Source organism: Cynocephalus volans, chromosome 3 (assembly GCF_027409185.1).
Source record: "Cynocephalus volans isolate mCynVol1 chromosome 3, mCynVol1.pri, whole genome shotgun sequence".
In the NCBI taxonomy this organism is placed as follows: Eukaryota; Metazoa; Chordata; class Mammalia; order Dermoptera; family Cynocephalidae; genus Cynocephalus; species Cynocephalus volans.
Genome location: NC_084462.1, coordinates 62,751,110 through 62,778,726, shown reverse-complemented (window position 1 = coordinate 62,778,726; position 27,617 = coordinate 62,751,110). Strand labels below are relative to the sequence as shown.

At 44.3% G+C, this 27,617-nt stretch overlaps 3 protein-coding genes across 8 annotated transcripts in view; 2 read left to right on the top strand and 1 right to left on the bottom strand.

The window, feature by feature from the left end:
* The window catches only part of SKIC8 (SKI8 subunit of superkiller complex), a 22,462-nt gene extending 5,601 nt beyond the window's left edge, over positions 1–16,861 (top strand). For 2 of the 3 annotated variants that reach the window (XM_063091028.1, XM_063091027.1), the window contains exons 5-11: positions 182–354; positions 4,688–4,836; positions 5,064–5,157; positions 6,033–6,126; positions 8,058–8,150; positions 8,867–8,945; positions 10,717–10,987. In XM_063091028.1, the coding sequence (XP_062947098.1) occupies positions 182–354; positions 4,688–4,836; positions 5,064–5,157; positions 6,033–6,126; positions 8,058–8,150; positions 8,867–8,945; positions 10,717–10,806 (772 nt within the window). In that variant the 3' untranslated portion in view covers positions 10,807–10,987. Of the gene's footprint in view, positions 1–181; positions 355–4,687; positions 4,837–5,063; positions 5,158–6,032; positions 6,127–8,057; positions 8,151–8,866; positions 8,946–10,716; positions 10,988–15,340 lie in introns of those variants that run through there. The other variant, XM_063091029.1, reaches the window with a different exon arrangement.
* Positions 12,030–27,617, bottom strand: DNAJA4 (DnaJ heat shock protein family (Hsp40) member A4). Its single transcript, XM_063091026.1, has 7 exons — positions 27,314–27,617; positions 21,790–21,970; positions 19,882–19,986; positions 18,760–18,987; positions 17,646–17,876; positions 14,103–14,203; positions 12,030–14,005 (listed from the first exon to the last, which is right to left on the bottom strand). The coding sequence occupies exons 1-7, from the start codon at positions 27,443–27,445 to the stop codon at positions 13,790–13,792; spliced, it is 1,194 nt and encodes a 397-aa protein (XP_062947096.1). The 5' UTR covers positions 27,446–27,617; the 3' UTR covers positions 12,030–13,789.
* ACSBG1 (acyl-CoA synthetase bubblegum family member 1) overlaps positions 26,286–27,617 on the top strand; it is a 74,319-nt gene continuing 72,987 nt past the window's right edge. For 3 of the 4 annotated variants that reach the window (XM_063091022.1, XM_063091021.1, XM_063091017.1), the window contains exon 1: positions 26,308–26,352. The gene's annotated coding sequence lies outside the window, so the exon portion shown is untranslated. Of the gene's footprint in view, positions 26,353–27,617 lie in introns of all 4 variants that reach the window. The other variant, XM_063091020.1, reaches the window with a different exon arrangement.

Genomic DNA, 27,617 nt, shown 5'->3' with positions numbered 1-27,617 from the left:
CAAAAGAAAAAAAGTCCCAAAGTTAAAACCTGGATGTGTTTGATGTTCTGTGGCTCTTCATTTATTCTCTGTGCATTTCAGAGACTTACTGGTAATGCATAGTTACAGAAACTCAGAATCTCAAATGTCAGGTAGAGTGTGTTGTGTGTGAAGAAATCCATTTCTCTGTCCTCCATTGAAGGCATGATGAAAGGCTGGACCTGCAGTGGAGTCTGGAGGGACATCAGCTGGGGGTGGTGTCTGTGGACATCAGCCACACCCTGCCCATCGCTGCGTCCAGTTCTCTTGATGCTCATATTCGTCTCTGGGACTTGGAAAATGGAAAACAGATAAAGTCTATAGATGCAGGACCTGGTAAGAGTTTTCCTTTATGGGAGATAATAGAGGTTCATGATCCCTTTTCTGAAACCCTTAGGCATAGATGTGTTTTACAGTTCAGAATTTTTTGGATTTGAGAGGGGTGATATGGGTGCATGGACTGTATATTACATAATACCTTCAGTGGGACTGGGAATACCTGTATTTGGATGGTCCAAAGGTTCTCTATTTGCCATATTCTGAAGTGATAGATTCACTGCCTTATACGAAAGTACTTCAAAAAGTTAATGGAAAGATTAGTATTATCTTTTAATTCTGTTTTTCCATGAATTTTTTTAAGTACCTTTGAAGAGCCTAGAACACAAAGAACGGTGTTATCGTAGATATGTATCATGATATTCTCTACTAATTATGATTAAAGTGCCTGATTATAATATGTGCCACATACGAAACATATTCTTAAGTGCTGTAGGACAGCATAATCTTGTCCATCTGCCTTAATAAACATCATCTGAGGTGATGGGAATTAACAGTTTCAGTGGGCTGGATTAACGTGGAACAAACAACATGATGTTTCAGGATTCCTTTTTGCCTCATATTTACTTATAAATGACTGCATAGCACTCAGCAGCAGAGTTTGTTCTGCCAGAGTGGGTGGTGGCCGCTAGAGGGTGCAGACAGCCTGGCATCTCTGTCACACCCCTCTGTGGTTGATTATTGAAGAGCCACTTAGGTGTTTCATTAACATTGTTCCCTTGACTGGCGCCCCAGATGGATCAGCCTCCCACCTGTTATGCTCAGTAACTACAGGCTGTTCTTGTATTGGAAGGAATGATGGACCCAGAGTTTATAAGGGGGCTGGGTCATCTGGAAACTGAGTATATTTCCCCTCTGAGCAGTATTGCTTGTCCATGATTCTTTCTGCTGGAGCTTGTTAAAGAATATGCATGACCAGTCCCTGTTTTGGATCCACTGAATCACAGTTTTTGGAGTGTGTGAGCTGGGATATGTATTTGGGAGAAGCCACCCAGACACTCTCTGACTCCCCAGATGGTTATCTTTGCATGTGCCCTTACCCTGCTTACATTAGTTACAGAGGACTTGGGTTCCCAAACCATCCTGCAAAGTCTGTTAAGACTGATGTATAAGGAGCATCTTAAGAAGAGAGGAGGAAGAGGCAGATCTGTTGCTGCCTTTTCATTTCAGGTACCTATACCCCCCAGGACCCATGAAGCTATGGTCACTGCATGATTACTGTGGCCTTGGGCACACCACAGCTTGAAGAAATGAGTACTGATTGCTTCTAGCTTGCCTTCCCTGACATACAGTACCATATACTGGATATCCTCCAAGGTTATAAGGTTATAAAGGTTAGTGTTATGAAAGAAAAAGATATTGAGAAGAATAAAGGGGTTTGGTTTATTTGCTTTTTGGGTAGGAATCTGCACAAAACTGGACCAGGCCATTAAACAACAAACAGTTATTTGGTCAAGTAACAAAAGCAAGCATTGCTTATTGACAGCTAAAGAGCAGCTGAATTCATCTTAAGGTAAAACTTCTTTGATGAGTCTAGGTCTAATGAAATGTAGGGAAAACGGGCACTGAAGTTATACCTGTCTTGGAAATATGTATGGAGAATGTGAACTATCACAAAAGGAAGAGAAAAAGATAAAAGAGAAAATATGAGATCCTGAAGGAGAAAGTAGGAGAAAGGGAAGATGAAGAGGAAGATCCTGCATTTGGCACCTCAGCCAGGCCTTGGCTTTCCAACAGCGACACTGAAGAGCAAAGGCGGGAGTGTGGAGCCACTCAACAGCAGATAGTTCAAGGGTAAAGAACAGCAGTTCTTTCAGTGGTGAGGTGGAACTTAATGATCAGAATAAACATTTATTATGCAAATAAAATAAAATCTTTTTTTTTTTTTTTTTTTTTTCGTGACTGGTAAGGAGATCTCAACCCTTGGCTTGGTGTCGCCCACACCACGCTCAGCCAGTGAGCAAACCGGCCATCCCTATATAGGATCTGAACCCGCAGCGGGAGCTCCGCTGCACTCCCAGTGCCACACTCTCCCGAGCGAGCCACGGGGTCGGCCAAAAATCTTTTGAGTGCAAGATTTAATTGAAGGATAACTGTTCTTCTATTTTGAGCATAAGGACATTTGGCACTAAAAATTCTTTTTTTAAAAAAAAAAAAAAAGACCAGTAAGGGGATCTTAACCCTTGACTTGGTGGTGTTAGCACCACGCTCACCCAGTGAGCTAACCGGCCATCCCTATATGGGATCCAAACCCAGGGCCTTGTTGTTATCAGCACCACACTCTCCCAAGTGAGCCACAGGCCGGCCCCGGTACTAAAACTTCTAGTTAATAGGGAAACGTAAAAATAATTTAGAAGTATTTTAAGCTTCAACGAATAAGAGTCAGTTTTTCTACCAGCCATTATTCCTGTAAACAGCTAATTATATTAGAAATAAGAAAACATAATTCTATTAGAATAAATGCTACTGCTATTTAGGAATAAAGATAGATATTAAAAAGGCAGCTATTCTAGAGGTCAATAAGATTTTTCAGGTTTTGTTAATTGAACACTTTTGACGTAAATTTCATTTTTTAAAACAAACATGGGCATGAAGATTTTCAAGAGAATTTTACTTAAAAAAAAAAAAACACCCTGGAATGTGGTGGTGACCCATCTGGGCTAGAACCTCTGTCTACCATGAGACAAGCTCACAGAGTCCTCCCCATGGGCTAAGAAGGGCAGGCCACAGTCATGACTTTCTTTGAGCCCTGCCCCAAGAATGAAAAAGGTGACTTGGGAAGGAGTGTTTTTTTCTTTCCCTTGGATCTGACAGGCACTGTTCCTGCACAGTTGCGGGGGGGGTGGGGCAGGACTTCCGGGGTGTTTGCATGTACAAATGGGCTTGGGAAAAGCAACCCAGGCAGGCAGTGGAAACTAGAAGATTGGTCCTTGGCTGCTAGGCCCTGACCCAGCCCCTAAAGCTCTTAAGGATTGCCTTTGAAGGGCAGAGGTCCCAATATAGCCAAGAAAAGAAGTGCTAAAATACCATCAATGGTCCAGATGGAATACACAGTACTTGTGCTTACCCAGGCTGTGCGTGAGTCTCGAGACCCTTATGTTCTGGCTGAAGAAGCACTGTGGTGCATAAAGAATGTTTGGATTGAACTCTTGAAATTACGATGTGTGGTGTAGCTTAAAAACTAATTGATTCTTTTTAACAGTTCCATGGATTTTTTTTTTTTTTATTGCCAAGTAGTATTACATTGTAAGGATGTATAATAGTCTCCCTTATCTGTGAGGATAGGTTCCAGTATCCCCAGTGGGTGCCTGAAACCACGGATAGTACAGAACCCTATATGTACTATGCTTTTTCCTATACACACATACCTATGATAAAGTTTAATTTCTAAATTACGCACAGTGAGATTAACAACAATAATAATAAAATAGAACAATTATAAAAATATTCCAACATCACTACTCTTGTGCCAATTGTTAAGTAAAATAAGGGTGACTTGAACACAAGCACTGTGATACCGAGACAGTCTGTCTGATAACTGAGACAGCTACTAAGTGACTGATGGGTGGGCAGCTTACAAGGTGTGGATATGCTGGGATGATTCACATCCTGGATGAGATGAGCAGGATGGCGTGGGATCACACTACTCAGAATGGCATGCAACTTAAAACTTATGAATTATTTCTGGAATTTTCCGTTATACATATATATATATAGAGAGAGAGAGAGTGTGTGTGTGTGTGTTTGATCTTGGTGTTATCAACACCATGCTTTAACCAGCTGAGCCAACCAGCCAGTCCCCATTTATTTTCGAACTGTAGTTGATGTGAAACTGCAGAAACGGAAACCATGGGTAAGGATGGGGACTGCTGTACCACATTTTGTTAATCCATTCACCAGTCGCTTGACATTTGGATTGTTTCTAGTTTGGGCTATTATGAATAAAGTTGCTGTGGACATGAGTGTACAAGTCTTTGTGTGGACATATGTTTTCATTTCTCTTGGATAGCTAGGTAGGAGTGGAATGGCTGGGTATTACGGTGTTTGTTTTCACTTAAGAAACTGTCAAACTTGTTTTCAAAGTGGTTTGTACTATTTTACATTCCCACCAGTGTATGAGGATTCTGGGCTCTCCACATCCTTGCTAACACTGGGTATTTTCTTGTCTATTAAAAATTTAAGGAGCTGTAAAGTAAATTTAAACTTTGTTAAGAATTAGCATCATTACAACATGGTTTTTTGAATCAGAACACTGTTTCTCCAATTTAAAAAGTATCTTTTGATAAAACAAATCTTTTCTCACTGTATTTTTTTCCTTCTTTTCTCTGTTCAGTGGATGCGTGGACTTTGGCCTTTTCTCCGGATTCCCAGTATCTGGCCACAGGAACTCATGTGGGAAAAGTGAACATTTTTGGTGTGGAAAGTGGGAAAAAGGAATATTCTTTGGACACGAGAGGAAAATTCATTCTTAGTATTGCATATGTAAGGAAATATTGCTTTCTTTTCTCATTCCAATTCTTTTGGTTTACCGTTCTAGCCTGTTGTAGTCCGTGGCATTGGTCTTGTCAGGCAGCTGCTGTTTTTTTGGCATGGTTTGCCAGCCAGCCAGTGAGACCCGCAGTCAGCAGGAGGTTTGCTTGTGTTTGGTAGGGATAGCTTCACAACATGGAATCTCAGAGTGCTTATTTTTCCATATGTTCTCTGAACAGAGTCCTGATGGGAAATATCTGGCCAGTGGAGCCATAGATGGAATCATCAATATTTTTGATATTGCAACTGGAAAACTTCTGCATACGCTGGAAGGTATTGCTCATCATCTTATTTTGTGCAAACTGGCCTATCAGATCATAAAGGAATAATTATTCTTTCATTAAAATGTTGTTAAATGGTAAATGAGCATTAGATTTGCAACATACCAGTCTCAGCTGGAAAACTGAAATGCCTCCACATTTTTGTCTTGTCAACGTGGTTTTAACCTAGACATATTAGTTCCGTAACAGTGTTAAATGCTTGTTTTAGTGGACAAGTTTACTTTTTATTTATGTGTTAATATGTCTTAGCTATATGAATGCCTCGTTTCTGTCATTTTTGGTTCTAAAGAACTTTGTGTTAAAAAACAACTCCTTTTTGTTGATAATTTAAGATAGATTAAAGTGTTGTCCCCACCCTCCACACTGGTGGCCTCTGGAGAGGACGACTGAATAGCTAAAGAACAGGGGTAGGGAGACTCTATTACATGTTCTTTTGTACTATTTTGAATTCTAACCTAGTGAATATATCACCTCCTTGGCCTATCCTTCACCCTACAGCAAAGGATTTGGTAGGGAAATAATATCTCATTTGTTTAACCTTACAAATCAGAAGTAATACATATTTCTGTTTGGCCATCTTTGTTGCAGAGGAGTTTTTTAAAGCAATGTATGCTGAGGCCCAACTGGTCAGGAAAAGTAACTAAGGAGAAATGGCTCCAGGAAGAGAAGCTAGAGTTATGTGGATATTTCTAGAACATTAGTAAGAAGGGCCCAGCCAGTACCCTCCCGCCCTTCTTCTGACTGAAGGACCTGGGCAGTCCCGCTCAGTGATTCATGGTCATTAAAGGGGGCATAGTCATTGGGAAGCCATATGAAGAGATAGGAGACAGTGATTGCCACATTTACAAGGGCCTTTATGAATTTCAGGCCATGCTATGCCCATTCGCTCCTTGACCTTTTCCCCGGACTCCCAGCTCCTCGTCACTGCTTCAGATGATGGCTACATCAAGATCTATGATGTGTAAGTTACCTTGTCGAGATTAAAGGCATCTCACTTAATACTGATGCCCACTTTGTTCCCCCATTGCTAGAAGGAGCCCTCTCCTGGGACTGGTAAAGACTCGTGCTCAGATTGTATCAGCACCCTTGTCTCCCCTGGCATTCCTTCCCCATTCAGTGCCCATCTTTGAGCTTAGCATGGGTTCTCCAGGGCTGCATGGAGGAAGGCATGCATGGGCTTCCTGGTAGAATCCGATACTTGCTGCTATTTCTCAGGGAGCCTGTTTTTTGTGGAATCATTGCTTTTGAATTCTTTTGAGTAGGTAAGTAGTGTACAGATGAGGAAATGGAGCCACGGACTATGGCTGGCCCAGAGTGACAGTAAAATATTAGAACATTCATTTTCTGGGGTTGGTCCAGCAGACAGTCCTCTGCCCTAGTTAGGGAGCTGTCAGTTTACAAGCTGCCCTATGGCAGGTCTGGATGGGGAGGTTTGTTGGTTAGTGACTGCTGGTATAGAGGTGAGTTAATCACTCTCTTCAGTTCATGGCTTTCTGTTATTGTGAACCTGTGTAGGCCCCTTTCTCCTGTTTCCCCCCTATCATTCTCAGTCGCCACTCCTGTTCCCACCAGAGTATCCGTATGATGTGTTAGATTTGTGTCCTTGGTACTGTGACTTGATACTGTGATCAGCTCTCCCTGCCACATGCTGCTGGTTCATTGATTTCCAAATGTGGCATTCTAGTCTGCTCTGTCCACGTGTCATTCTTCATCTCCCAGCCATGGGTGCTGAGACTGCCTCCAACTGCATTTCCCACAGCCCTGACCATCTGAGTGCATGTCCTTTTGCATGCCTGTGAGAGTTTTGGGAGAGTTCAAACTTGGGAGTAGGAGCGCTATCCTTCTATCCTACTTCTCTCAGCTTTTGGATGGCAAAAGTTGTCAAATAGACGTGGAATTAGAACTGCAGCTTTTGGAATTACTGCTGAATGAGGGTGCTAGGGCCTAGAGGGGAAGACCTCTCTCTAAAGTTGTACTTGCTTGTTAGTAGCAGAGCCAGTATGAATAGTAGCAGTTCCTTAAGTATCTGACTTTATGACTTTCATTGCCACTGTTTTATTGGCATGTTCTCCTTCCAACAATCAGTAAGGTGGCAGCATGGATTAGTGTCCCCATTTTGCAGGTGAGGAACCCAGGCCTGAGGTGGTGATTTGCCCAAAGTGGTGACAGTGAATGAAGACCCAGGGCTTTTTACCGTCTCATGGGCACTGCATCCCACTGAGGCCACCTTTCCTGGTACCTGACTGAGGTCTGCTCCACCCTGCTGAGGTCTGTTTTCAGGGGTAAAACTGTTGACCTCATTTAGGCCTTAGGGCTGTTCTCCTGCCGTAGGTGATTTGGTTTAATTTTTTTAAAAAGTGGAAATGGCTGTAGTAATTAGACCTGTCTTCTTCTTGGTTAGGCTAAAAATGGTCTATCCAAGCCTCATCTGTTATAGAGTACATCTTGCTCCTTTCCTTGGACAGGAGGCACTGGCCCAGATGGAAAGGGTACTTACTGGTGCAGGCAGGAGTCTGAACCTGCTACTGTCCTAAGATGGCTTACTCACTCCTGCTGGTTCTCAGTTTCCTCGTCCTGGGAGTTGGCTAGCTGACCCTCTGTAGTGTGGTTCTTTATTTATTTCGAGCTTTTAAGCTCTCTAGCTGTTATTAATGCTATTCTTGGCTCTTGGTAGCATCAACAGATTTTGCGTTAGTGCCACTGTAAAAATTTATCTCTACAGTGCATGATGCCACTTGGTTGAAAAGGGAATTTTTGATATAGTAACAAGGTCATTAGAGGTATAGCAGATTCGCTCCAATTATATGGGTAGAGTTAATAATATACTTCCCACTTCAGTGATTATATTCCAAAAATTAACATCTCCATCTGTTTGAACCTTTCTTGTTTCAGACAACACGCCAACTTGGCTGGCACGCTGAGTGGCCATGCCTCCTGGGTGCTGAATGTTGCGTTTTGTCCTGATGACACTCACTTTGTTTCCAGGTACTTATTATGCTTCTTAGCAGTTTCTAAAATGCCAGGAAGATGAAAATGGCCTCCCTGTATGAAATGCCTTAAAATTTGAAGATTGTATGACCCTTTTTAAAATTTAGGTAACCTTTGTTTTCTGCAGTTTTTAAAAGTTTTATGTAAGTGGTGAAGTTAGTTGTCCTTAGCCAGAACAAAGGTGAATTCATCTGAGCAGTTAAACTCTTAGTTTTTCTTTATAAATCTAGGCGTCTACCTATAGTTAACTCTAAGGTATACCTGTGTTCCAGCAGTAACTTAAAATGTGTAAATCTGTTTGTAAAATGTTGTGCTTATAGACCCAGTGTTGTTCAGGCCCGGGATGGCCAAGACAGTTGAAAACCATGAGATGGACAGCTTAGAGGCATTGCGCAGTGGTTCACAGAGGCCTCCTGAGAGCCTTTATTTTGAAGCTTTACTGGCCTCCCTCCCATTTGGAAATAGGTGTCTGAGACTCCTGATGTGAGCACTTAATATAGTAAGTGATATTAAGACAGGTTAGGATTTCAGGAAGATGGCTGCCTGTGAGGAGAGAAAGCCACCCACTGCTGGCAATACCCCAGTCACCTCTGCACCCAGGGGGCCTCTGAAGGTAGAAGAGTGTCAGTGAAGGACTGCGGGACTTTTGGTCAAATTCCTTCCAATCTGTCTGCAGACTGTTTCCTAATTCTATTGTTCACTTTTTTAAATAGTTCATCTGACAAAAGTGTAAAAGTTTGGGATGTTGGAACAAGGACTTGTGTTCACACCTTCTTTGATCACCAGGATCAGGTACGGCATATTAACATTTACATTTCTTTGTCTGTAGATTGCTGGCATTGTCTGACCACTGTGCCAAAACAGTTTTCTTTTCCTAACCTTGCTGCTTGAGTTGTCAAGACTGGTAGAGCCCTGGGACTGAGTCACTCTGTGTGTTCAGATGTTCATGCACCAGTGTTCCTGTGCATAGTTTGGGGTGCAGAGGCTGGGATGTGCTGTTAGCCTAGCAACCCATAAGGCATATCTCTGTATCGGCCAGAAAACACAGTACTAGCCACACAGTAGCAGCCTTTCAGTGCCTTCTTTGGAAACTGTAGCTGCAGGTGCCTGTGGCATACCTCCGGCCCTCTTCTGAGCTCTGCCAGGCCATGGCTGGCTCAGTAAGGACCTTCCTCTTCAGGAGCTTCCATTGCTTAAACACAATCATCGCTTGTAATTTTTGGAACTGTCCAAAGAAGTGATGTGATTTTTTTTTTTAAATATAGTAAAAGCTGGAAATTCTTAGAAGTTGTTTGGCTTTAGTGATGATGATAACTTTAGTCTTTAAAAGGAGACACTTCTCACAGGAAGCTTTATCTTTGCCAAGGTGAATATGAAATGGTAAAGGTGTTCTAGTGCAATATTTCTCAGTCTTTAATGTGCACACGAATCCCCTGGGGATGGGGTTAAAATGCAGATTCTGATTCAGTAGGTCTGGTATGGGGCCTGAGATTCTGCATTTCTAACAAGCTCCCAGGTGAGGCCAGGGCTCTTGATTCCAACAACTCTGAGTAGCAAGGATCTTGAAAAAATAAAATGCCTGTGGCAGTATAAAGTTGGCTTATATTTTAAATGTTTTTAGGTGATCCTATGGATTTCTTCTCTTTGGAATGCAACTTAAAGTTAATTAACATAATTGTTCAAGCTTTTTTGCACTTAAATTGTTGCCAGTAAATTGAGGGGGTTGAATCTTGATATTCTACTCCTGGATTTAAACATTTTACTTAAGAGTAAGTCCTGGCTGGTGGTGGTGCTTGTGCGGGGGTCAGAGTAGTGCTGTTTCAGAGGAAGATGTTTGGAGTAGAAATGAGGCCATCAAGTGGCCCAATCACATTAAAATCTGGGCTAGACAACCTGTTTCAGAGTTAGGGTGACAGGTGAACACCCAGAATCACCTCCTAATAACCAGGAAGTTGTTCCTGATGTGAGAAACTCCAATCACATCAATTCTGTCTGGGAAGGAGGTGTGAATCTGTTGATTCAACACATAGCAAAATCAGTGGTCCACAGTACCACATTGTCTAGCTTCTGGGGACAGGTAGGCTCCACAGGCCTTTAATAACAGAGTGAGAATTACTGACTGTGGCGGGGTGGGGATGGGCATGGGCACAAAGAGTTAGGTGAGGAGCACCGTTTGTAATTTTCCCTGTAGGCGGTGACCTTGGGTAGTTCTCCTCCTGGAAACATGAATGTTGGTCCCTTTTGGGTTCCATCTTCATGGCATTAGTTCACCCCCTGGATTCTGAATGTTTGAAAGGGTTGCAGGTATCTTGATTAATACTTAGAAATGAAATTTTCTGGAGTATAGGAAGGGAGGGAAATGATTAAATGGCAGTAATGGAAGATGCCTGGTTAAAGAAAAGGCTCCATTCTCACTGATTCAGAAAGTACAAGAACATTATCATCTCAGTATGTCTGGTTTTTCTAGATTCAGAATAATGAGAAAAGTAAAGATGTTCATTTTTTAAATATTCTTTATAAAGAATAAAGGCATTAGAACTTCTTTTTTTAAAAAAATTTACAGGTCTGGGGAGTAAAATACAATGGAAATGGCTCAAAAATTGTGTCTGTTGGAGATGACCAGGAAATCCACATCTATGACTGTCCAATTTAAACGTCCAAGTCTTCAAGGCTAATGCTGCAAAGAGAATATACAGACTGATCGTGACATTCCTTATCTTTTTAGGCTTGTTTCAAGAAATATAGCATTTATAGTAGCAAAGACTTAAATTTTGTAGATAGAGTATAAATCTTTTTGTGTTTTATTGGAAATGCTGTTCATACTTTAACATAAATAAAGCATTCTTAATGAAAACACCCATGTTCTTGAACATATTTTTTTCATGTAGCCTATTACTGGTAGAACAGTGAGAGGAATTGGCGTTAAGTCAAAGCACATGTCTGCCTCAGAGATGAGGAGATCCAGGCACTTGCTGAACTTTCCAGCTTAGAAATACAGGCTGACTCTTCCAGGGGCTTGACTCATGCAGTGAGATGCAGCAGGGAGCTCCCAGAAGCCATGATGGAGGAGCTAATCTATTTATTTCAGAATGGGGTTCTGAAGGAAACAGGGTATTTGACTGTGTGGGAGGGAACATTCTGCGGTCCTACCTAGCATGGCATCCTTCTGTTTGGTACATTAAAAATGTCCCCTGCCACACCCTCCTTTTCACCTTAATAATTTCAGAGGTTATAACTTGCAGGGTGGGTGTGTTGGAAGGCAGGCTTTTGTTCTTAAAGCCTGTGCCTAACATGGTTGAACTCTAGCCCTGCCTCAGTTATTCCAGAGTACCTGTACCCCAGTTTTCTCTTCAGCAGCTCCCTTGAGACTTGCTCTGTATGTTATTGGGAAAGGTATAAGTAACATTCTAAAGTTTGTTGTTTTATAGTGATCATAATTTCATATGCCTGGAAGTCAGGTCATATGCTTTTCCTCCAAACCCCCCATCACCCTCAGCATAAAGCCCATGTTCTTTATCATAGCCCTGTGCTTCTCTCTCCTGCCTCTGCCTTCCTCACCCTCCTATAACCACATCATCCCTGCCATTTCCTCTGCCTGGAATGTTCTTCCCTCAGACCTTCAGAGATTTGCTCTCTCACTGCGCTCAGGTAGCTGTTCAGATGTCAGCTCCTCATTGAGGCCTTCTTCCCCATTCCTATCTACCTTTCCATTCCTCTTCTTCATAGCAGTTATCACTACCTGATATTTGCATTCACCACACCCCCAAAATAAAAGCCCTATGAGGTTCTGGAAACTTCATATATCAACCAATGTGAGGCAAGCTGGCACTTAACACCGTCCATTTGAGCTCCCCCGCAAAAAAACAAAGCCACATCTCTCATACTAGCTCAATTTTAATTTTAAAGTGACAAATGTACAGGTGGAATAAAATTTTAAGCAACACCCTCCAAATTCCACTTACATGGCAAGGAGGAGCTGAATGTAATTTTGCTCCATCACCAACTAAACAATAGTTCATTAGCAGTTATTAGTAAGTTACAGCACAGAAACAACACCCTGCAGTTGTGGTCCATTCATAAATTGATTTTCACATAGGCTTAGTTGGAAGAATTGCTGTTATGTCTATCCTGACCAATGGTCAAAGGAGGCACAGATGGGTTCTTTCTATACGTTGAGCAAATTATGTCCCGCTAGCCAGCAATGTTCTGCAGGAGCCTGGTCCATCCAGCTAGCTCACTCTACCTGCTATGGGTCCGATCTGCCCTTTGACTCCCAGGGGAGGTCCATGGTCTGAGCCAACTCTCAGGTACCATTTAATGAAGTAAGGGTGGATCTGACAGGTGGCCTCTGCTTTAACCCAGCAGCTTAGAAAACAGCAATTTTTCTTCATGACTTGTAGAAAAGAAATTAGTATGGCTAAAGGTTGAGGTAACCCTAAGTTCAAATTGTCTGCCTGCCAGGAATAAAATAATGACATATCCCTCCAATAATTTACAGTGGTAGTCCATACGAACTGTAGTCCATAGTAGAACTCAGTGCAGTTCCCAACAGAACATCACTTGAGCAGGAAGCCCTCTGTAATATGGCTGTGCAATGAGAGGAACGATTCTTTGGAAGGGAGTTGAATCTGGGAGAATGAGGTGGAAGACACCGCAAAGTCCTATGCCTTTCCAGACCCTCAAATCATTCAGGATCACTGGTCAGAGAAGCTGGCTGTGCTGTGGGGCCTAACAACCAGCATTCTCCGTTGGCCTCTATTGCACTGAAGCTGCTGGGGCCACGGAAGAGTTTAGTTTTCTTTACAAGTAAGCACTTTGGTGGGAGAGCACTGCAAAAGTTGCCAAGACAAAATCATTAAAAACACAAAGAACAAGTTGCAGGGGTCACAGGCAAACAGTTTTATCGATGTATCATTTAAAACACTCGTTTGTCCTCCCCACAGGACTTGAAGGTTCAGAAAATATCCAAGGGAGATGATGAGATACATTCACACCCCATTCTTACCACTCAAGGGCACAGAACAAGCAGGAACTAAGTTGGCCCTGTGACTCCAGGAGTGCAGCCTGCTCACTGTGAACCAGACGCCTGGAGCCAAGTCCAGTCCACAGATGTGCTTTTCTTTAAGAGGATCGTCTAGAATCTAGATTTAGAAATGCCACATTAGCAGCCCTGAGATCATGCCCTCATTAACTCTGCCAGGGGAGGGAGGAGAGAGAAACCGCAGACCTAGAGATGGGCCAGGATGCCCACTTTGCGCCTTGGGGTTTGCTAGGGGGCTGAGTGCTGCTATCTGGGCTGTGCTTTATTGGTGGAACTGAATTATGGCAGAGCCACTAGAAGCACAAAGGGTCAGTGCGATCACTCAAAAGTACATCCTGAAAATGTAAACGAACAGATTCCATATGCAGACTAGAGGTGATTTTACACTTAAAACATTTAAATATAAATTAAGCTATAACTTAAGTTACAACCAAAAGAAAAACAATAGAAAAGCCAAAAAGACACTCAGCAATCAGAATGCTGAACACATACACAGGACACCCCAAACACGAGGCCATTAAAGCGATGCCATTTCATTGTGCCAACTTTACATTCATCATGTGCTAGTCTGGCGGGCCACGCTGCCCCGTGCTCGTCATGCTGTCTGGCACTGCACTCCAGCCCGTGGCCCGTCGTCGTCCTCCTCATAGGCCTCACTGTGCTGGCGCCAGTTCTGCTCACTGGGGTTAAACTCCTTCAGCTCCACCTGATCCATGTCATCTGTAATCCTCACTTTCTGTCGAGGAGGGAGTAAAGCTTCCAGCTGAAGAAGCTTGTCTTGAGGAAGCCAGTGTTTTTCAGGAAAGATTACCTGCAAAGGTGAGGCGGGAGAGAAGGGCAGGTGTTTTTTCTACTTCCAATTAAGGCATTTAATAATAAGTCCCAAGAGTAAATCACAGGAAACTTACTAAAAACTGTATAATCAGCGTCCCTTTTTCCAGGGGTGCTTTGTAGATGGGCATTCCTTCATTGCGCACACATTTCAGGTCCCCATGCTTTATTACCTCCCCTGCGACAGAAAAGGTTTAGTTATGAAACAGGAAAATGAAGGGAGCCTGGAGAGGTCAGTCTCCCTTTTGGGAGAGCCTGAGGACAGGTCCTAATCCCCTGTGGCAGCAGGTAAAGCAAGAGGTATCACAGCCTCTGGAAAGCTGGTCCCAGTGGTTGCAATCCGAGTTCTCTGTCAGGTACTGACTAGGTGAGGGATTGGGGGTGGGACTCTTTCTGGCCTAGGCTCTGGGCTCCAGCAGTGTGTCAAGGCGGCAGCACGCTGAAGCCTCCATCAGAAGACTGGTTTAAAAAAAAAAAGTGAACTAGAAGTCAGAACACCCAGGTCTGCCTGAAATGGGACTAATACCTGTCAGCCTGCCCCAGTGTTTACAAGCATCCCTGCCAGGAGTGGGACAAGAGAGTGCTCCTCACTGACCCAAGCAGAGCTTGGAACAGGAAAGGACCTCAAAGGAGGCCAGCCAGCACCCCAACTGGCATAAGAACAGGCCTGTGGCCACCTGCAGGTGACAGCCAGGTTCCTGAGTAGGGAGCTCACAAGATGGCTCCAGCCACTAGCAGTCTCCTTCACATTACAGAGCACTTCCTCATGCACTGTATGCGGGACTCAGTCTCTACCTTGCACCTGCTGGACCTCACATCTGCATGACTTCAAAAGACATCACTGCGTTCAGACGCCCCGAGTGCTAAGGCTCTCCCCAACTCTGAAAATGTGATGTCCCTCCCTAGCATGGAAAAGAAAAGGGGCAAAAGAGTCTCTGAGTGTGCCCTTCAGCTTGGTGATGAAAATGTAAAAAGAAGGAAAGAAATGTTTAGAAAAAAGGCGGGGAGGGAGAGAGGAGAGGAAGCTAAACACTATTTTGGAGTAATGGTATTCCACATGGAGGAACTATCCAGAAGGTGAGATCTCTCTTCAAGAAGAAATCTTTAAGAGTACTTCACACAAGTTTTAAAACATAAAGTGTGACTATTTTCAGGGGCTGCTCATGCACAGGACTGTGATTCAGACATGGCCCTCAGAGCCCACTGGCTGTGCAGGATGGTGGCCCCTTAGCTAAACGGCCCCAGGCTGCTCGGCTTTTGTGTTCTTGGTTTGGGTTTTTTTGCAATGGTTTTTCTGTCTCCCTGTTCCTGTCAGGTGTCACTTCTTGCCACTCTCAAGTTCAACTCCCCAGGCTTCTGCTTCTAACTTGCTGGACCAGGTATGGAAAACTACAAGAAAAGGAGGACCCAAGGCAGGCTCTTCTGGAGGCAGATGCTCACAACAGCCTAAAAGGGCTCTGGCGTGGAAGGCATTTCAACAGTGGAAGGGAGAAGAGGAAATGAAGAAACAAGAAATAAGCCAAAACAAGAAAAGGAGAGGGTGAAAGAAAGAAAGTAAGGACACTAAAAAGGATGACTGAGAACAAAAAGTAGGGGGAAAAACACCCCAAAGTCTCCAGCAGGTGGTTTGCTGGTTACTCTGCCCTTCCTTATAACTAAGCAAGGAAACAGGTTTCTCAGGCTTTGCCTCTTCCTTCTCCCAGGGCTCCTTCCCCACTCCCTGGGGCTGGGACAGCGGAGGAGCGTGGGGCTCTGATCCCACTGTGGGACCCGCTCCAAGACCTTGAATCATCCACCCTGGCTAAGAATGAGCTTTCCCAAAGAAATGACATACAGATGCTGCCCAGCCCCGCTCTCACAAGTGCTGGAATCCGGGCTGTGACAATGTTAGGGACATGATACTAGGGTGTTGAGCACATACCTACTCACAACCAGTGCCCTAGGACTTTATGTAAACTGATCCTCAAACTTTCGTCCTCAAGTGGGGGAAGGAAATGGGTACCTTGGGAGTTCTATGGAATGGAGCCTAAAGGAAGGTGTTTTAAATTTTCATGCAAATTTTCTTCATACTGCAGTGCTTTCCCCAATCCTTGACTAACTACGTACACACACACACACACACACACGCGCGCGCGCGCGACAACTGAAAAATCAAGTGGGGTAAAATGTTAACAATATGCAAATCATATATGGGTGGGCCTTGTACTGTTTTTATTTTTGCAACTTTTTGTAAGTTTGAAATTGTTTCCAAATGTAAAGTTTTTTTAAAAACCCCACAAACTCTGATCAAGGCTTGGGTATATAATTCTATTTTATATTATTCCCAGAAAAGAGGAACCAGCAAGAATCAAAGAAGGAAAGTGACAGAGAAAGAGAACAAGTCTAGAAAGACGAAAGCAGGCAAAGAGGGGAAGAGAGAGAAATGGGCCCAGAGGCAAAGTCTAGGAAACAGGCAGGAGCTACCCCACTGGACCGCAGTCTTATCAGCAGCTACCACAGTCCTGGGACAGTATCAGCTGGTTACCTCCCACCCCAGCCCTGAACCTGCCCCTCTAGTCTCAAACCTCCAATGCCATAAGAAAAACAACTCCTGGACCCCAAGGCCAGTGAGGGGACTAGAGCAGTCCTGCTCCTGGCTGGTGCTGGGGCCAGGGTGCATGGGTAGCTCAGCTGGCAGCACACTGTTCAGACGTTCTCTTTAGGCACAACTGACCTCCTATGCTATTCAGAAGTGGCTTTCAGTCAAGGTCCCTTGCCTGGCCTCTCTCCCTCCTGCCTTAATCCATTCAGGGAGGTGCTCTGGTGCCCACACAGACGTCGACTGCAGTGAGCACCAGCTCTCCTGCAAGCTGAGCACCCTGGTGTCTGTGCAGGTGCTTGGGGGCTGAGCTCTGGCCCTCAGGAACCCTTCTACCCATGGCATCTCCCTCTGGCTTGGTGGGTGTGTGCAGATGGGCAGTTCCAGTGAAAGCCACAAAGTATAAGGTGACAGGTGATGTCTTCCCCCCCCATCCCCAGGAAAATTCTATCTTAAACTGTCTCTTATGTGTAATGGACATCACATAGAGAAACATGTGGATGAATCAGCACAGATCACCACTTGATAGAAAAACACCACCTATTATCAGCTGTGTTTTATTTTAGAAAAATAAATTTTTTTAAAGTTTAATTAGCAGATTCCAGCTAGATTTTTACACCCCTAAGATTTTTTGTTTGTTTGTTTAAAGATGACCAGTAAGGGGATCTTAACCCTTGACTTTGTGTTGTCAGCACCACGCTCACCCAAGTGAGCTAACCAGCCATCCCTATATAGGATCTGAACTGGTGGCTTTGGTGTTATCAGCACCACACTCTCCCGACTGAGCCATGGGCCAGCCCTTAGACCCCCAAGATTTGACATTCTTTTCCCCAACTCTGAATTTTTTTTTCTAGGAGAATATAAAAGAAATTCACAAAATTCTCCAGAGTTATTAGTGGTGACTTTAAATTTAGAGAAAGTAAAGTCATAATAACCTATATAACAGAAGTCAACCTTCAATGTGAAACCAGGCTAACCTGGCAGCATTATGATGCCAGCCACACAGAACAACTACAATGGAAATACGTGTTTGAAATATTACCTGGTTTGGATGTAATAACAAGAATTCGTTCATCCAGTGTTTTTATCGTCTTCTTGAAGCCACAAAGAGCTTCAGAAAGCTGAATTTTCATTTTCATGATCAAGTCATGGCCTCGTCTCTGAAAGACACTATGATCCTTCTGATCAAGCACAATTATGACATCACCAGGCTCCAGCTCAGGCTCCTGATCTCCTTCTCCATGAAACAGTATCTTTTGCCCATCTTTCATACCTAAGAAACATTAGCCCTTTCTGATTAGCTGTTTCTCATAAAAACTGTACTTTCTCAAAGCTTTTGAGAAGGAATGCAGTGTCCTATTGTGGCTCTTTATTTATCAAACCCCCAACTTCATGCAGGCAGTGGGTGGGGAGGGGTAGCTGGGACTATCATTGAGAAAAGAGGCCCTGCCTCCCTTGACGTAATGTGGGTCTAAGCCAAGCCCACAGCAGGGAGAGGGCATCAAGGCTCCACACCCCGGGGTCATAAGGCTGTGTTGGTTTGGGTGTTGACTCTCGTACTTTTGGTGTCATCTCTAATCTAGGCTATATTCGCAGGATTAGAAAGCCAGAGTATAATTAGGGAATACTTGAAGAATAGGTGAGACTGAAAAAGGCCTTAAAATGGTGGTGCCAGGCAAGATGAATGGCAGGGGAAGGCACTGTATTTGGGAGAATCTGATGCAGCAGACGGGGAGGTGGAGCAAAGGAACACACAGCTACGAAGACATGCGCAAGCTCTCACAGCCAGTGAGCAATCAAAGCGGCGAGGCAGAACACTCTGAAGATTCCAAAGGAATGGGCTGAGAATGGCAGGAGAGGGCAACTAACCCAAACTGAGGTCAAGTAAGACTGTAAGAGCATTAGAAAACCTAAGAAAGAAAGAGGGTGCTTGTGATCTCAAGGAAGAAAACTTCGGCGGGTGACACAAAATGGAAATAGGGCCAGAGAAGGTCAAGAGAAAACCCAGAAATAGAAAGAATTCATGGTAGATCCTAATAACTTTTAAATGTGTTGTGACATATCTCGCTCCCCAGAAACCTAGCTTGTTTGCCCCATGTTTAGTACCCAAGAAGCATTTCCAGCCAGGGTGGAGTGCCAGCTCTGCACAGCCTCACCTTTCTCCACATGGACCTCGATAATCTTCTTCTCGCGGATGACCTTGGCGCCACTGCAGCTGTCGCAGCGGTCCTTGGGGTTGATGCGCTCACCCTGGCCCTTGCACTCGACACACACGGTCTGGATCTGCTGCACCATGCCCGGCCCAATCTGCTGGATGTGGATCTGCATGCCACGCCCCTTGCACAGCGGGCACTTCTCCACCGACCCCTTCTTCCCGCCAACGCCTGTTGGGGGTGGGGAGAGGACAGGAATGAGCCCTGTGCTTTTCCCTTACCGGTGTCCCTTTTAGGCACCACAGCAGAAGTGTAGGGAACCATGAAACTGGATATTGGGGTTAGAATTCTATTTACAATCATGAAAAGCAATGTGAAAGAGTCTGGATGAGTCTGGCCAAGTACATAACATCCAGTTGTTAACATCTGATCTCAAACATTTGTGGTTTTGGCTGCCCCAGTCCAAATGTATTACTTGAGCTTCATCAGATACACTTGCTGCCATCCCAGGGTGGAAAACCACCACGGCTGCAGGTGAATGAGGCTGGGGCTGGGGAGAACCACAGAACGCAAGCTCTGTCTATGAGGCTGGTACCCAGCTCAGCCAAAGCTCTGTGGGAGAATATGGGTCTGGAGTCACCAGATCTGACTTTTCTGGAAAACTCAGATTTTAAAAAATTATGTCAATTACATTCACATTTAAGTCAAGAGGTCAGAAAACTATGGCCAGACTGCCTAGTTTTTAAAATAAAGCTTTACTGGAACACAGGCATGTCCATTCATTTATGTATTCCGACAGCAGAGTTGAGTAGTTACAACAGACTGCATGGCCCACAAAGCCTAAAATATTTACTATCTGGCCCTTTACAGAGGAAGTTTGCCAACTCCTAGGTTAGATGAACTGTCTTGATTTTCAAATTTTTAAAATAATTGGCAACATATTAAATGTGCAGCCCACATAAACATTCATTCAAGTAAACAGATTTGGCCTCAGGCCACCTATCTGCAATCTCTGCTTGATCTCTGCATTTGAAAAGATAAATTATTTTTCTCTGTGCTATAAAACAAGCAGACTGTTTTCAAATCTAAGGGATAAGACTGAGATTCAATCAAAAATTAATTTACCTGCACATTTCTCACAAATTATATTTTTCTGGAGGGCCAATTTCTTCGTGACACCATTATATAAGTCTTCAAGAGTTACAGACAACTGATGCACAACATTCTTGCCTTGCCAAGGGAAAAAAAAATGCAATCAGTAATACTGGATTAAATATACTACTGTATTAAATACACTCATATGACCCTTAGTTGTAGAAGTCTCCAGAGGCTCAAAGCTGTGCCTGGGTCATTCATTCCCTCCCCTGTGAGAAGCAATGCTTCTGTTACACCAGCCTGTCCTCCGGGCCCTCTGCCAACAGCAACATCTAATACCCTCTCTAGCTATGAGCTATCACATTTATAGAGGTCAACAAAAAGACTTTCCACTTTTATTTTCTGAGAACAAATCTGAGGACAGGGAGATCACTAATTAAGACACCTAAGGCTGTGTTATGCAACAAAACTGGCTAACTTCTCCCCAGAAAAGAGGCCCTTCCCTCACAGATGAATACGTGACAACCAGAGTCTCTGGACCTGTTGCTGAAACTCTTTCTTGGCATTAAACTCTTCACTTTCCAAGCCCTTTCATAATTTGTGGCCAAGTGGAATTCTTTCTTCTGTCAAAATCTTGCTTCAACATCAGGACAGTGGGCTTTTGGACCTCAGGGTGGGAGTCTGTTTTCTCCAGCTCTATGCCAGCCTGTTGGGACTCAGAATGAACCCTACTGCTGCCCACAGAGCTCTCGCACTCACCGAGACAAGGCGCCCTGGTTTAATAGCTGTCATCTTTGAGAGATGACTTAATTAAGAGTGTGACATTTTTCATCTCAAGACAGCGAGAGAGCTGGGCAGGAGACTACCCCAGCTTTTAATCATGTCCACACCATCAATTATGTGAGCAAGTGACATACCCAGAGGACAGGGGAAGGATTTTTCCTTAATAAACACTTCATGATTTTCAGCACACTGTGTTCACCAAATTGACACCCAAGCTTTTTAAAACACAAAGTCAATTATAATGTGAGAATGAGTACAGCTTCATTTATCCAGGGGCCTCTCATTGACCAAAACCACACTTCTTAAACCCCAACGCAGAGCTTATTTCTTCTCACTTTATCCAGAATTGTAATAAGCTTGGTTATCTATCTGGTTGCAAGATCCAAAGCAGATTGTCAACAGTAAACTAGCCGGTGGAAGGCAGGGGCTAGGCTGTAAGAGACAACCAGTAACAGAGGTGGCAGCCCAGAGCCTGGCAAGAGGTAAAAGAATTAGAAGAGCAAATCCCAGAACTCACAAACAGCGGCCTGGGGCCATTCAGCTAAGGGCTAAGAACCTCATTCACCTCCTGGGGTGCTAATCATGTGCATTCTGAAAAGAAAGGCAGGTAGTTTATTTTACAAAGATTTTAAAACATAAAGAGGTAAATTTTGTTACCTAGAAAATCCCCTGAGCAGGCTGAGAAAATGAGGCCCACTGAACATGGCAGAGGACCTACTGGAATTAGAGCGGCCACAGGCCCTGGCCCAGTGCAGGACAAGTGCCATGGAAGGGAGGGCAGGCAGGAGGGAGAAAAGCACTCTCGGTAGAGGCCCCACTAATAACTGCAGGAGGTGCTGTTTATGTCCTGCAGGACACTCAGGTGCCTGACTCCAACAGGTGAGGAAAGACAAGATGAACTTGACCTTCCTCCTTTCCACCCACCACTCCATTCACTCCTTCACATGTGGTATCTGGGGGGTGGCTGATAACACTACTAAATACACTAAGAGATTCCAGGTATCTTGAATACTAGACAAGTGATGAACGATTTAAAGTTGATGATCTCCAAACACGACAATCGTACCCTTTTAAAGCATGATCCATCCTGATTCCAACAACATGTACAATTTTGGAAACTATAAAACTTGCTTATATCTCTTTAAAAGCACTCACCTCTTCTCTCTCTAGTCATCCGTCCTCCACCACCAAAGAACATGTCAAAGATGTCCATGGGTGAAGAGAAGCCGGGACCACCTGAACCTCCTTCTTTAATCGCCTGTTCTCCACCCTGGTCATAAATGTCCCTTTTCTTTGGATCTGAAAGCACTTCATATGCCTGGGATATGAGTTTAAACTTTAAATGAAAAAAAAAAGAGAGAGAGAGAGATTTAAAAAAAAAGAAAGAAGAGGCTTGAGATGTTTTATTAAGCAAACCCACCATATGAATGTAAAACAATAACAGAGAATTCTGTGCCCAACCCCTTAAACTAGCCAGTCCATACGTTCTCCATCTGGAACCTGACTTTTCCATTTACTCCCTTTGTAAAGTGGGGAACACAGGGGAAAGATTATTAAGAGACTGGTGGCAGGGACTCTGGGAGAACAAGGGAGAGAAAGTAGTATGGAGGGAAAGTTTCTCACTCCTCTGGCTGCACCAGACAGGAAGAAGTTGAGCCAAGCTGGGATCCAGTGGGCCTGTGCCAGGGTTTAATCTATAACCAGATAAAGTCCAGCACTCCAGGTGCTACTACTGGCCCTCCAGCTGATGGGAATCACTTTACTAGTTCACTAGCAAGAAATTCAACTACAGGCATCTGTGAGCACCTAACAATGTGTAGGTGTACTCCTGATCTTCCCCCCAACGTCCTGTGCCTCTCAAGTCTTCCTCATATCTCAGTTATAGGCAACACCAAGCTCACCTGTCAACAAATCCTGTTGGTGCTGCCTTCAAATTTGTATCTCCTATAAGTATCCTGAGACAAACACAATACACCATGTATAGCATTCATGCCAAAAGTATATCACTGGAATCCAATTGTAAGAAAAGAATCAGAAAACATGAGGGACATTCTGCAGAACTAAAAAGACAGGAAAACTAAATGCAATGTGTGATCCTGGATTGGACCCTGCACTGTGGAAAGAGATAGCTACAAAGGACATTACCGAAACAACTGGAGAAATATAAACGTCTTGAATTTGATAACTGTACTACAGTTATATACAAGGATGGCCTTGTTCCTAGGAGAAACATGTCAAAGTAATTAGGGCTGAACAGTTATGACACATGCAACTTACACTCAAAAGCGTTAGCATGGATGATAATAAAGATAAAGCAAGTGTAGCAAGTTATTTACAATTGGTGAAGCTAGGTGAAGGATATGCAGGTGTTCACTGTAGCAATCATCTTCTCTGTAGGTATATTTTAAATTAAAATCAGAACACTGAAATATACAAAATCCACTCTTTCTTACCAACACCACCACCCGCCCTGGCAAGGCCACAGTCTCTTGCCTGGACCACTGCAGTTAACTTCCTTGCTGGTCTCCCCTCTTCCCCTCCGTACCTCAGCTTTCAGTCTGTTCTCCCCGAGCCTGTTAACTGTGTGCATCCTCTGCCCACACCCCTCCAAGGTGGCCATGTCACTGGGAGTAAAAGCCAGTCCTTACCCTTATCTATACGTTCAACCTGACACCACTCTGCCTTCATCTCCTCCTGCACTCCTACTACAACTCCATTTCTGCTCCAGCTTCACCAGCCTCCTTGCTGTTCCTCAACACAGCAGCACGTGCCTCAGTGGCATCTTGACCTAGTATGGTCTCCCCATTCAACCTTCATCAAGGCTTTGCTCAAAGGCTCCCTTCTCAGGGAGGCCTCCCAATGACTCAGCTTAAAACCTACATCCAGCACCTACATCCCCCTTCCCAGCTTCATTTTTCTCCATTGTGTTAACTGCTTTCTGAAGTGACATATTACCTATTGCTTATACCATATCCCCCCTGCAACATAAGCCCCAGGAGGACAGAGTTCTCAGCTATGCCCACTGCAGTAACCCTGTGCCTAGATTATGTCCGGCATGTAGAAGTCACTTGGTAAATATCCGTTAAATAAATGGCTCTGTGAATTCAGAAATTAATAAATGAGATAGGGTCTTGGCTCTCCACAGGCTACAGTTTAGTTTGAAAAATCTATATGTAAACATCCTATAATGCAGCTGGCTCCATAAAATATAGAAGGGGGGAAAAAGTGCCACAAAGACACAAATAAGGAACCTGACAGATACTAGGGATTCCCTGTTCTACAGATCCCTGATAGAGATCTAACAGATAACTAGTAAATAATAGTTAATAAATAATTGTTAAGTAAAAACTGGACAATTAAAAAAGTCTTAAAAAGACATCAGCATCATATAAAAGGCAGCTAGATCTTTTGATATGTTAATTCTCATACCACCTCTGCAAAGAAGTAGGTATCTATCATTCACTACTACCCCTTTCTTCAGGAGAAAAACTGTAGGGATTAGGTGCCTGGTATGGAAGATCACAAAGCAACGAGGCCAGGCTGCCCCGCAAGAGCTTCTGGGCCAACCTGTAGCTCAGGGACTAGGTAAAATATTCATCATGGAAATGGCCACTAGAAACATTCACCAAACACTCTGGATATTTACAAGACACTTAGACTTCACAGGATTAATCTAAGAATGGAAAAGGAATGCCCTGTCACTTGGGGCATTCAATTAGAGGACAGATCTCATGTGGGGTGGGAGCTCCTACTACCGGTAGTAGGCACCAGCACTTCAGAGGCTAATTCAGCTCCCTGCCTGGACCCCTTTCTCCCAGTTGAAGATTAGTGCTGACCAGCTCACCTTTCAGACTGTGATTGTTTGACATAGAACCTTAATGGGATTACTATACAACTGGGGGAAAAAATGGCTTTAAAGACTATGCAGTAACTTGGAAAAGTACTTATGATAAAATATTAAAAAGTTGGAAAGGCGCACAGTGGTTAAGGTAATGTGTACTTGGTGGGTTTTCCTCTGTGTTCTGAAAGTTTCTGCACTGTTATGCTGTCTTGTATAATTTTTTTCACTTTAAAATCTATTATTCAAATTAAAAGTTACAATTAAATTGACCAAAAGACCAAACTCATCTCAAGAGAATAACAGTCAAGAATATACCCCCATCATTGCCCCTGAAAAGGACTATCTTGCTAACCTGCTACCCACCATCTGTGTGTCTTGCAGAAAACCAGCCACAGGCGAGATAACCACAGACTGCATACAGAACACCCGACTACAAACACAGGCTACCCCAGTGCTTAGCAACACAGGACAACAGGGCTAAAAACAAAGAGCAACACACAAATAGCCTTCTCAGTTGTCCCAGAGCAAGGGGGGAAAGGACTGGCTTAATCTATTTTTGAAGAGACATTAATAATACAGTGACAAACTCAGCAGAAAAAAAATTAAAAGGTTTCATCTGAGACAGATAAAGTGAACAAGAACTACACATAGACTTGTGTGAAAAAGAAAAGGCCTGCACAAATGTGCCCAGCACACAGCAGGGCCAGAAGAGGAGGTACTTGGTGAATGAATAAATGAATGAGCCTTCTCTCGGGAACTTTATAGCAGAGTTCCTATAAATTGTATCCCCAGTCTCATCATCCCCTTTGATTTTCAACCCAAATTTCCACTGACCTCCCAATCCCCCCTCTGAAATTTCCCTTCCAGTTTGTACCTTTATAAAGCTCTCTTCTCCTCCCACATAGAATTTTTTTAAATGCATTTCTTCTTGTGACATTGCTATTCATTCACTTAGCCAGCCAACAAACATTTTTGCACCTACACTGCACAGCTAGACACACGGCTGGTAACTGGACATGGGGGCATTGTCCGTGCCCTGTTCACATTATGGCAGGGACTACAGGAATCAAACACGCCATCACCATTACAACAGGATGAGCACTGGGCCAGCGATTCAGTCTACAGGGCAGAGGCAGCCTCCTGGAAGATGTTTTAGCTGAGAACTAAGCTAAAGGGGTTTATCCCTTTCATGGAAGGGAGGGAGGGGTAAGTATTCCAGGCAGTGGGCACAACACAGAAGTGACCCCCCCAAGCTGAGAACCTTATTTATGTAACACTAATTAAGTGCCTGGCTATAAGTATTAGTTTAAAACAAACCAAATAACCTGCATAGAGAGGTATTTGCAGAGGAAACCCACACAAAGGTAGTACAGATCAAGTCCAGTTAAGAAAAAGTTTCAGAACACAAAAAGCACACTCATCTCAAACTGTATACACATAGCCATGAACTTACTCTTGGTGAGTGGTAGAATATTTGACCTGAACCCAGGGTCAGAAGGTTTTCTCACACATTGCCATCAGCCAGGCTGCTTAAATGTGAAATTAGAAGCCCAGACACTCTCCTTAAAGGAGATTGTCAGAAACAGACTACAATGAATTTAGGGACTGTGTCTATGAATCACCAACACCACAGAAAGCCAATGACTTTAAAAGCTACAGTAAGCCACCTAAATATAGATGAGAAAGAGCTCAAGTGGTAATAGACAAATGGTCTTACGGGAAAGCATTTTAAACTTGTGACAGCCACACTCAGCACATGTGGCTAAATATAAATATTCTATCATTGTTGCCACCCAGCCAACCTTCCTTAAGAAGCTTTCTCCAGCTGGGAATAACTAACTCAGGCAGGTATCTTGAACGGAGCATCGTTTCCACAGGTAAATGCTAGGCGGGTGGTCGGTGGCTTCGAAAGTGGCCTGGGTGTCATTGTTAATCAGCTACTACAATGGCCCCACCTCTTAAGACCTGTCTGGGACAACCAAAGTTTTATAAGAAAATGGCAGGAAGTGAAGGGGGGAATAGGAAGGCCAACCACGCTTCAAGTCACCTATTCAGGTGGGTCATGACAAAACGCAGGATGTCTATTTCTGTAACGGGATGAAAAAATTTAATTTAGGTCTCTATTATGCAGAGCATTTTCAGTCTATTATTGGTACTTATGATCAACCATAAGTCATTTGACACATAAAACCCGGAATATGCATACAAGCTGATGTTAGGTTACAGATGTGTGTGTCCCTGTTTAATAAAGAGTAATTATTCAATGTCTGACAACTGTATCAAGCAGCAGGGTAGGCAAACAGACCAAATCCAGTCAGTCATTTTCCAGAAAGATACTAGGGTTTGTCCAAGGATTAAAGAAACTCATCTTTAGAGATGATACATCAACAGGGGATATGAGCATAAAAATAACTCAACCCCCGTCATTCCAAGTACACAACTGCTGGTTGTGTGTGCCTCAGTTTCCCGGTTTGCTGGTTGCCTCTCCCACAGGAATGCCAACAAACTCTAGGAGAACTGGGTTCAGCCCCAGCCCTTCCCCGGCGTCTGGAGCCCACAGTAGGGGCCTGCGCAGCGAACCGAGGAATGAAGGCGCTGCGCAGTACCTCGTGAGGGCTCCAAGGCCCTCGGGCCCTCAGCCCCACGCGCATCCTCCGCCCGGCGCGCCGCGCTGCGCCCCTCGGCCTCGGCCGGCCCCGCCGCGGGCGGCGCGGCGCCTGATGACGGCCTCCCGGACAATCGCGGCTCGGGTTCCCCACCGCCTTCAATAATTCACAGCCCCGGTCCTACCCCGCGGGTCCGGGGCGCCCCGCGCAAGCCCGCCCGCCCACGCCGCACCTTCTCGCCTTCATCCGGGTTCTTGTCCGGGTGGTACTTGAGCGCCAGCTTCCGATAGGCCTTCTTGATCTCCTCCGGGGAGGCGCTGGGTTTCACCCCCAGGATGTCATAGTACTGGGTCTCCTTCACCATCTTGTCTCTGCGGGGCGGGGCGGGCGAGGCCGGTCAGCTCGCCCCAGACGCCCGCCGGGCCCTCGGCCCACGCCCCCGCCCGTCACGGTCACGGTCACGGTCTCCGCCCGGGGCTCCCGCCCGCCCGCGCTGGGATAACCTCCACGTCCCGCCCCGCCGAACTCGAGCCACC

What these genes read in the sequence shown, in the direction of transcription:
- DNAJA4 (XM_063091026.1), bottom strand. Translation starts at nt 27,445, where the DNA reads ATGGTGAAGGAGACCCAGTACTATGACATCCTGGGGGTGAAACCCAGC. An exon ending in CGAGGTCCATGTGGAGAAAG is followed by an intron (nt 17,877 to 18,759) that starts GTGAGGCTGTGC and finishes AATGTTTCTTAG; the next exon opens with GTATGAAAGATGGGCAAAAG. An exon ending in TGTTATTACATCCAAACCAG is followed by an intron (nt 14,204 to 17,645) that starts GTAATATTTCAA and finishes TTTCTGTCGCAG; the next exon opens with GGGAGGTAATAAAGCATGGG.